Below are 10,284 nucleotides of genomic sequence, written 5' to 3' on the forward strand. Positions count from 1 at the left end.
ACTTCACACTTTAACCACTAACTTGCCTTTCACTGACACAATGTGGGTGAGTGTGCATCTGTGTGAAGATGTGGGTGTATTACAGGAAGTGCACTTAATTATGAATTAAGATGCATGTATTCAGAATTCAGATATAATCTGTCATATATCTTGAGGGATGAATGGAAATAGTTTTTAAAATATGTTAACTGACAACCAACCAGTCAACAGCATTTCCTTGGTCATCATAGCAGGATATTGACGAATTGCTGCTCTCTGCTGGCTGAACCAGAAGTAACAGAACGAAAAGGAACATTCTGAGAACGAAAGCAATATGAAAATATATTTGACACATTAGTGCAACTTAATAAGCTCGTAACAACAATGTATTAAAAACCAGCCAAATTGATGGCTGCCTTTTCTCGACCGATTTCTTTGCCACTGCAGCAATCTTCAAATCACCGAGTCTTTAAGCAGGAACTAACTTTTGCTAATGTTATCGCTAGCCCTCGAGTTTTATAAACAGACCACCGTACCGCACAATATTCAGGTTAGTAGCACGCGCTCTTATTAAACTTACCTTGTCGAACTGAGTTGTCAGATTGTTTCGACTTACATTCCCATGTATGCCACTCAGCACTTGCTTGCTATTATTTTTCACGTGGCTTTAAAAATTTTTTTTTTTTAACTACACTCGAAACTTGATTCATATGCGAGACTTAAGCTTACATCCCCATTTTGCGGCAGTGTCACAAGTTCAGGTTCAGTGCTACATTTTTATGGTAGGTGATATGTACTTTCTGAGTGTGCAAACCGGAAAAATCGATGTAACTTGCGATTCTATAAACACCGATGGAATTCTTCCTAGTGTCCGAGTGCCCGTTAAGGGAATTCTGGGAACGAAGTGTCAGGGTGCGCGAGCATTGTTGCACGCTGACGTCTAAGTACACGACACGCGTTTAGGACGCAGTAATTACCGTGAGAATCATGCACACTAGCTAGGCGCCTTGGTTATAAGAAGCATGTAGCTACAGGACCATAGCGAGATCATTCACCTTCTTTGTAACCGCAGGCCTATTATTTACACCTTCTGCGTATAGCTACGTAACCATTATCAGCTAATATTATATTTGTGGTTTACTTGTATCTGGAGATGAATAACAGAAGACTGTAGCTGTTACAGTTCGTTATTTTTATTATGTGGATGATTTGACAAGTTCCCTTAAATGATTTATAAAACATATCAGTTCAAATTTTACTTCATTTATTTATAAATGGAAAACAAACAAATAAATAATCTTTTATTTCACACCACAGAATGTGTTTCTTCTTTATTCTACCAGTACCCACCCACTCATAGAGCTAAGACAGATATATTTGGCAATAAACAGAAACTGTCACTGTACTCTGCCATAGCAATGTATCAAGGTGACAGATGTAATAAAAGGGAAGTAAAAAAGTGCATAGGGTTTGACCACCTGTTATCATGACATGATACTTCCCACTCAATGTTTGAACATGCCCACCCTGTTCTTGTTAATGCTGTGTTAGAGATTAATTGCTCCTGAGCATTTTGGTATCAACATCTGATGTAATATCATAAGAACAGTCTGAGCCAATGGGAAATATTATTAAACAAACATCTATCTCGTGTGAGCAATTGCTTTCTGGACCAAACAGAAACATGTTATGACAACTTTAATAGATGGACCTGTATACTATTTCTGTGGATTTCAACTGTACATATAGTTACTTAGGATGCAGGTGAAGGTGCAGATGTCAATTATATTGTGACCGCTCATTCAAACACCTGTACATTGCTAGGGGATAAACAGTGATTTGTGTGTGTGTGTGTGTGTGTGTGTGTGTGTGTGTGTGTGTGTGTGTGCGTGCGTGCGTGCGTGCGTGCGTGCGTGTGTGTGTGTGTGTGAACATGTCTATCCATGTGTTTAAATGATTGTGTATTGTTCATGTCTGTGTGGGTCCCTGCTAACGGATATCTTCCCTAGTAGAGGTGTGTTGACTGTAAGGATCAAGGCCATGACAAGACTCAGAGTTGGGCCTAAGGCCTGCAGGTAGCCTGAGGGCAGCAGCCTGCTCCTCTCTAATGTGGCTGAACGACACAACCTGTTTGGACAGGTCTTCTCTGGTCATTTAAGTTCTTCTTGGGACTCAGGAACCAATTCCAGAGTTAGAGCACAAAAGCTTTTTATTCACAGTCTACAGTAATTTACTGGCAGAAGATTGTCCAGTATGGAAGTGTATGTTTGTAGTACTTCTATTTCAAAAGTGCAGTCATTTGCTTTTATAATATTGTGTTGTGTTATGTTTGTCCCATTCTGTATATTATTTTAAGCGATATGTGTCTTGTCTCATATCAATGAATAAACCTATATAAATAAACAAATATAAAATAATAATAAAATAAATATCCAGATCTTATTATTTTTCAGCGAACTTGAAGCATTCATTGTCAGGTTACGATTAGCTATGTCAGTTGTTGCAAGGGGTTGTAAACAGAGGGGCTGTAGATGTCAGTGGCTTGGCTGTGCTGTCCTGCACACACCCCTGGAGAGGTGAGGGTCAGGTTTCAGCCAAAGACAGAACCAGCGTCCAGGGCATCTTCACAGTCTGAAGGCACACATCAACAGAGACAGGGGGATGGCCATCCTCTCTCGCCTGTTTTATTCGCACTTCCCTTTCTCCCTTTCTCTGTGCTGTCTGTAATAGGAGCAATTGTCAGCATGTATGGATTCATGTGTGAGCTGGACTGATTCCGGACAGACTCAGGTACCACTCAGGGGTCGCCCTGTCTTTACGGATATCTGCCTGCTGAGATTCGACTGGGTAAACCTTAATTTTGACAGACGGGTGAAGTTTCAAAATGTGGGCTCCTGCGATGGTGTTGACTATCATCTACATTGTTCTACCAGGTAGTTGTTTTGACTTAACAAATAACACTTCACAGGATGTGAGTTTTAGTCTGGTTACTTTGTGTTTGTGTTACCTTGTGTAAAGGTACCTTATTACCTTTGAAGGGGAGATGCTATTTATATAGGATTGATCAAAAAACCTTTTGGTGTTTGTCTCTGTCTGCAATCAAGGAATCAAAAATAATGGTCTAAACTGGCTTCACCACCAGTTCTCTTTTTGCTAATGATTTTCAGGGACATGCGGTAGCAAATGGGTGGTTACTTTCTCTAGGAAAGACATCTGCGTTTGGGCTGGAACCACTGTAACGCTACCCTGTCGCTACGACTACCCATCTCCCTACAGCGCCAAGCAGGTGATGTGGTTTCACATCACGGCAGCGGGCAAGCGTGATTTCGCCTACCATACACAGGCCAGTCTAGTGAGTCCCTCCTTCAGGGACAGGATCAAGTTTATGGGGGGTTACAAGAGATGCAGTCTGCAGATCACCAACATCAAACTAAGCGATGGCGGCCAGTACCACTTTAGATTCGAAACTGACCATCATCAGGGCAGGTGGACCTCGCCTGACTCCATTACTCTTTCAGTAACAGGTACAGAGGACATTATACAAACTGTGCCTTTGGAAGAAGTAGATGCACTGTGTTACAGTTATGCAACATATATTGTTCATATAATGTATATAAACATATAATGTACCATGTAGTTAATGTAGTAAAGGTCCACTGTAAATTACAAATCACAGTGCAAATCACTGGTGTTTTTTTTTTGTTTGTTTGGTTACAGAACTCCAGGTACAAGTGCATCCAGCTCGAGTTGGCAACCTGTTTGCATCAGGAGAGACTGTGTTTCTTGGTTGTGTAGCTCGAGGATGTGCAGCTGCAGGCAAGAACTTTGCTCTCTACAGGAATGGGGTCAACTTAGGCTACGTGGACAAGGTGTCGACAATCTATAACTTTGAAAGCCAGCATGCTGGTTCCTACTACTGCAGACCTATACCTCCTCAAAATGTTCAGTCACCTGGCATCACCCTTGCTGTTGGATGTAAGTAGAAAAAGTCTTAATCTACATATGCGTAATCTTACTAATCGGAAATCAACCTCATCAAAGGAATTCTTTGCCTAAAATGCATAGTGCTAACTAGTAACTACTGTGTTCACTGACCACTAATTATTAACAACATTAGCATTCTTTTGTAAAAAAAAAAACAAAACAAAACAAAACATTGATTTCAGATACTTATGAGAATTATATGCAAGATCATAAAGTGAGTGCACTATCTCCCTCAATTTCAGATGCTCCCCGTCACACCATGGTGCAGGTCAATCCACGGGGGGCAATGACAGAGGGTGATTCGGTGACCCTGACCTGCAGCAGCGAGGGAGCCCCAGCCGTGGAGAGCTTTGCCTGGTTTCGAGAGGGCGAGAGTGGCAGCATGCCGGACAGCTTTAAACCGGAGCTCCGACTCTGGAGTTTGGACTACAGGGACCATGGCGAATACTTCTGCGTGGCCCGCAATTCCCTTGGCACTGATCGCTCCCAACCAGTTCTGGTGAACATTACCTGTAAGAGCATTTCTGCTATTGGTAATACAGAGCTCCATTAACCTAAGTGACTTTTCAATACACAGCTATATGTGGCACCCTTACCTTAATAGCAGCTTATACAGTGCTGTTTTAAAGTTGAAAGTTTTATTAATAAATGACAATTATAGTAATAATTAATAAAGGGTAATGGGACAGTTAACTTTATGCTAATGACCTAATGCTAACTGTAAATGCCTTTAGCTTTGTATTATTTTTAGTTGTTATACTTTTGGGGAGTTTTTCCTTTCAAAGTTTTACAAAAATAGGCCTGATATCAACACTAAAGTATTTAGCAGTACATGTGGCTCACACAATTGAATGTTTTTGCATTCAGAAGTATAATTGTTTTTTCTCTGGTTTGCTGGTTTGGTGTCTGTCATGACATTTGGTCTTCGGTTCTTGTGCAATATCTTTATTTTTGGCAGGACATCATGTCACACTGGCACAAATTTCCATTCTAACTTCACTGGGATAAGGTTCAAACATACAAATTTAGAACTGCAAATATTGAGTGACATGCATTATTGAAGGCATGTCTGACATTTCCAGCTGTTTGATAGACAAGTGCTATCTGTCGATCTATATGGCACCCATGGTGCTCAAGGCAATGATTTTCTAATTTAAATAATTTTCATAATTTAGAGCAGGTCTCAGTAGAGCTGTCATTCTACTGCTATAACAAAGGCTTTTAGATAACATAGCCTCTATTAATAGGTACATGTGACATGTTAGTACACTCTGAACTAATTTGAAGGTTGCCATACCAATTTTGTCAATTTGTTATTGTATCTTTAAGGCCATGTAATTATATTGTTATTATACCTTTATGCCAAACTTCAGTTTTCCAAGAGTATTATGTTTGAAGCTATTTATCAGGGTAGTTAGTTTATTGAAAACTAACTTTATTAAAACCAAAAAGTGGTGCTATAGTAAATTTTGCCATGATTCTCATTTTGGTCTCTTTTTGTACAATGAGTTTCACACAGCTTCAGTTATGTTGAGGATGGGGCCAATCCAAAAGTTATTTTAATGTTTATTTGCATATATGCATTTTACAGTAAAAGTAACAGTAAGAACTTAAGCAACAAGACTAATGTCTTCATTTTGTCTCCACACCCAAACCAAGATTCTCCCAAGAACATGAAGGTCCTCTTAAGCCCTGAAGGTGACATTGTGGAAGGCTACTCGGTCAACCTGACCTGCCTCAGCAATGCCAACCCGCCTGTGCAGAAGTACGCCTGGTACAAGGTGGGCGGGGGCCAGCCCTGGGCCAAGGACTTATCCCAGAACCTCACTTTCCCCAGTGTGCGCTCACATCATCAAGGACAATACTACTGCACTGCATGGAATGTGTTTGGCATGGGAACGTCCTCCTCTGTCACTCTCTCTGTGCTGTGTAAGTCCTGCCTTAGCTGGGACTGAGCTGGGACTCAATAGCAATGTGTTTTATTTTCTAGTGCTTGTGCACATGGGATTATCATAATTGTATTTAAGAATATTAGTTTTGGATTTAATTACATGTCAGGGAGGATTTTCTTTTTAAATTATCATAGAAAATCATCATATTAATCTTGTCCAGGAAACTGGAACAGCAATTTCTAAATCATTCTTCACACATGCTGTAGAATTTAGCACTGGGGCAAAGCAGTTCACATTTCTCAGTGTAAAATGAAGCTTCGCCATTCTGGCTGCCTTCATTAGCCCTTGAAAAACCAATCAATCAATCTCTGACTCTCAGCTATCCTTACCTCTCTATCCCTCATTTCCCCCCTTCCTCTCCCTCTCTCTCTTTCTCTCTTTCTTCATCTGCTGCCTGTATGTTTCTCATTTTCTTAGATGCTCCCAAGAATACCTCAGTGCTGGCCCTCCCCTCCAGTGTGATCGAGGCGGGCGGCTCGCTGACCCTAACATGCAGCAGCCAGGCCAACCCAGCTGTGGAGAACTACACCTGGCACCGGCTCAACGCTGCTGACTCCTGGGAAACCCGATCAGGCCCCAGCTACACCATCGCTGAGGTCAGCGCTGGGGCAAGTGGCCAGTACTACTGCAAGGCCCGCAACCGCATCGGCGCCCATAGCTCTCCAATCCTCACCGTCCGAGTCCGAGGTCGGTGGGCTCCATGGTGCCACCTATACCTACCTGGCTTTAAATGTCTTTTCCTTGAGATGTACTTTGGGGTTTTAAGACAGTAAACTTGATGATGCATTTGTTCTTCTGCTGACAGAAGAGGCTGGTGGTAGCATGAGAAAATGTTTTGAAGTTTATATTATCAAAGATAATGTAAAAATAATGTAATATATGTTTAATAATGTAATAATAAAACATACGTTTGCACATTATAAAGTAAGAAAGTGGCTCTGAGCTCTTCAGGCCTGCTGAAGCCTGTATCAGAATAACCTTCCACAGACTTTCATGTTCAAAGACTCTTGATTTCATGTTTACTGCAATGTTCTGGCTAGTTATGGAGCAAGAATGCTTTATCCATCAACATCAAAGAGTGTTACAAGTGCAGTCCTGGTTGATAAACCTACTGCAGTGAACCCTAGTGGGTGAGCAGGGTCCCTTATGCTTTATTCAGCTGATCGTCAGTAGACGACTCTTGTGTAAGACATTTCATGTGATTGCATTTCCCTATCTGTGGTCAGCAGTGCAGGCTCTGTATGATGTAACTGTCACAAAGTTTCTACAGCCCAAAGTGGGTTTCGACATCAAAAGCTGCATATGCACACTTTCATAGTTGTAACATGTTTTCCCTTCGACTTCTCTCGTATTTTCTTTTTTAAAAATTTGTTCCTAATTCCTCTCCTTTTTCCTTCCTCTCCTCTTAGACAGCCATCTGCATTTCCCAGTTAATCAGTATTTTTCTCCTTTGTACTGAATAAATGCTGAAGTGTATTTCTACAGATACGGCACAGGCTTCATTATTCATTTGAATGAGCCGAGAAAACCTGTTACTCTGATTCCGTTTTGATACTCCCCACCAATAAGAACAGTGTTCTTGTGCTTGATTACAGGCCGGCTGAAGGTGATGGCGCTGGCGTCTGCAGTGGGTGTGTCCCTAGGGCTCATCACGCTGACGGTAGCCATAATGATCAGGTGACCTACTGCTCCATCTAGTTGTAGATACATAGCAACCGTGTCCGTATTAAAGATAAAACTAATGGGCTGCATATTCTCCTGCAGTAAGAATATGCACCAAGTGGACACTGAAGCACCAGATGAGGACAAGCAGGTCTTCTCACTTTCAACATTCGCATTACAGCATATTTGTCATCAATTCATGGGATCTAGTTTAAATATCTTTATCAGGATAATTATATATTTTGTCTTTTAACACATATAGCTGGGATCCCCAGAGGAGGTGGATGCATTGTTCTTTGAATGTCCCCAAACATTTCAACTCCGGAACACAAAAATGGCGGACATCCCAGTGCGTTGACATTGGCATTACTTCAGTTGCTGCTGACAACCTTCCAAAAGTTAACATATTACAATATGTTCATCTTACAAAACCTATTTGTGTCTTATTTTCTTAACGCTAACAGGCTTCCTACTAACATTAATTCACTAGTAGCATATTAGCAAACACATTTTCGTAAGGGAAATTTTCTTTTAAGGTAACAGTATTGGTCACACTCACAATGACACTGCATGCAGAGGTGAATCCAGACTGGAATACTCTACTCCCAGACACTCCACAGACAGTTGGCTGTATCTGGGTGTTTGCTGTCCTCTTAAGCAGTCCCAAATACTCCTGGACATGTACCAGGTTTGAGGGCTTGCCTAGAGCTATTAGTTGCTGTGGTGAATAATCCCCTGGGGGTGCTTGCAAGGGAACTTTTTCATTTCACACCCTGAGCCACCAGGTATTTTTCAGTTGGTTAAAATAATATTGTGTTGCTCCTGTAGAACCCATCATAGTTGCAGAGTGTGTCCTCAGACATGATTTTATATGGTTTTTAAATTTAAATTTTATTATTATATTTTTGGTATAATTATTTATGCTGTTGTTTTATGTTCATAGGTGGACTACATATAGACTGTATGACAAACTAAAAGGAAGTAAATATAGTATATTTATTAGAATAAAGAAATAGAAAAAAAGAATGAAGAAACATAAGGGAACATAAGGAAACTCTAATTGTTGAGCAGTATGTAATGTAATACTAGCACCAACTCATACACGGTGACTTATTGGCCCAGTCTATTCTGTAGCATCCCACACTTGTGCTTTGTGTTTGGGGTAGGAAGAGCCAGAGGACATATATGAGAATGTTCACCCTGCAATCGTGCCCCTTCAGGAAGCCTTCGAGACTGCTGAAGAAGATGGGAATCCTGGGAATCTGAAATACATCACTGTGCATTTCGCCCATATGCCCAGGTTCCACTCTTAACCTTTTCAGTATAAGATGAAATGTATCACATTTCAACTAATACATTTTATATCTAAAATTTTATATACTAGTATATATACAAATGTTAATATTTTTTTTCACCAATTTTTATTTCAATTATTACCCATATTAGTATTTATTGCATTGAGTGTCTGTTTCATTCATGTCCTGCTTTGCTTCTTTCTTTCAGTCTGGACCAGGCGCAGGTCACAAATTTACCACTGGATGGCACAAATGAGCCTAAAGAGGGACCCAGTGTTGTTTACTCTGTACTGGCTAAACAGCCTTACCAGCAGTCTAAAGAGCTGCATTTTTAGTGTAATTTCTGACACACCAGTATTTTTCACCCTCATTCCACCAGGGTATCTTTCATGGTTTAATGCCACTGATTTATTTATTTATTTATTTTCTTTCTGCTTGATCAATTTCTGAGAAGGAAACAAAGTCATTCAGGTTATATGATGAAAAATTGACCATCCATAGACAAATATTCCAAGATTATTTACCTGGTTTCTAGGAAAAACGTTATACAGAAACCCAAGTTGGTAAAATTGGCCAGCTTTCTTTATTTCACAATGAGCATATAATTTGATAACTGGAACTATGTCAGTGGAATTCTCCTTTATTGGGTTAAGTGTTGAATGAGCTTCCAGTTCTGGCAGAGCTTGTCCAGCTAACTCTCGAACCTCCTTTCATATGAGATATCCCAACACTCCAAGCCATGCTGCTATGGCTGATGGGAAATAGATGTTTTTGCCAGTTAGATTAAAATGCTGCAAACCTCCCCATGTTAGAACTGTTGGGTTTAACTAGCTGTTCAGGACATGCTGATTTCCATGCAATACTTTTAAATCTGCATCACATGATCACCTGTTATGCTCACAACAGTCATATTCTCTGTACATAAGAAGGATTATGATTCCAAAACAAAACAGTGTATTAAAACATTAGATTTTGTTTTGCTTCTGCCGGGTCTATCCTATCTAACACTATTCTACTCTCTACAAGTTCTAAACTTTTAGGTAGGCTAGTATAAAATTTAGGTCTAGATTCCATGCTGTAGGGTAGTTGATGTCACTTGCCTTAAATGATTTTGTCCCTTGCAATAGACCACAAATACCTCTCAGTATTAATGCAAAGTTAAAAATAATAGATAACCTTGATTGGTTTAAAATGACTGAAAATTATGGTACTGTTTTGTTAAACTTTATCTGCTGTTGAGAATATGTTGAAAGTATCACAAACCTTTCAATGCTTAATGTACTAATAACTAACAGCCTGTTTCAGCCGTTTATGATTGACTGAACGATTTGTTTTGATCTCCCTTCATTAAAACATTCTCCTCTGATAGACCTATGCTGAGTGTTTCAATATTGTGTTGTGTTATATAATAT

The 10,284-nt window shown here is 40.1% G+C and overlaps 1 protein-coding gene across 6 annotated transcripts; it reads left to right on the forward strand.

Moving 5' to 3' along the window:
• The first annotated feature begins 300 nt into the window (after positions 1 to 300).
• Positions 301 to 10,246, forward strand: si:dkey-33i11.1 (B-cell receptor CD22). Of its 6 annotated transcripts, none has more exons than XM_081714612.1 (12): positions 301 to 529; positions 2,710 to 2,912; positions 3,184 to 3,503; positions 3,697 to 3,954; positions 4,206 to 4,475; positions 5,623 to 5,892; positions 6,333 to 6,602; positions 7,511 to 7,592; positions 7,680 to 7,728; positions 7,840 to 7,926; positions 8,798 to 8,877; positions 9,081 to 10,246. In XM_081714612.1, the coding sequence occupies exons 1-12, from the start codon at positions 473 to 475 to the stop codon at positions 9,205 to 9,207; spliced, it is 2,073 nt and encodes a 690-aa protein (XP_081570738.1). In that variant the 5' UTR covers positions 301 to 472; the 3' UTR covers positions 9,208 to 10,246. The 6 variants fall into 6 exon arrangements, 5 of the variants coding, with proteins under 5 accessions (XP_081570738.1, XP_081570734.1, XP_081570739.1 ...); XM_081714608.1 differs by having other exon boundaries at positions 302 to 529; positions 8,744 to 8,877; XM_081714613.1 differs by having other exon boundaries at positions 303 to 529; positions 3,256 to 3,503; positions 8,744 to 8,877.
• Positions 10,247 to 10,284: the final 38 nt, after the last annotated feature.

Source organism: Electrophorus electricus, chromosome 1 (assembly GCF_041902795.1).
Source record: "Electrophorus electricus isolate QZ-2024a chromosome 1, ASM4190279v1, whole genome shotgun sequence".
Lineage (NCBI taxonomy): Eukaryota > Metazoa > Chordata > Actinopteri > Gymnotiformes > Gymnotidae > Electrophorus > Electrophorus electricus.

Coding starts and splice junctions, on each gene's coding strand:
- si:dkey-33i11.1 (XM_081714608.1), top strand. CDS start 473: ATGTTATCGCTAGCCCTCGAGTTTTATAAACAGACCACCGTACCGCAC. Junction 3,955..4,205: donor CATCACCCTTGCTGTTGGAT/GTAAGTAGAAAA, acceptor CCTCAATTTCAG/ATGCTCCCCGTCACACCATG. Junction 7,927..8,743: donor CAAAAATGGCGGACATCCCA/GTGCGTTGACAT, acceptor TGTTTGGGGTAG/GAAGAGCCAGAGGACATATA.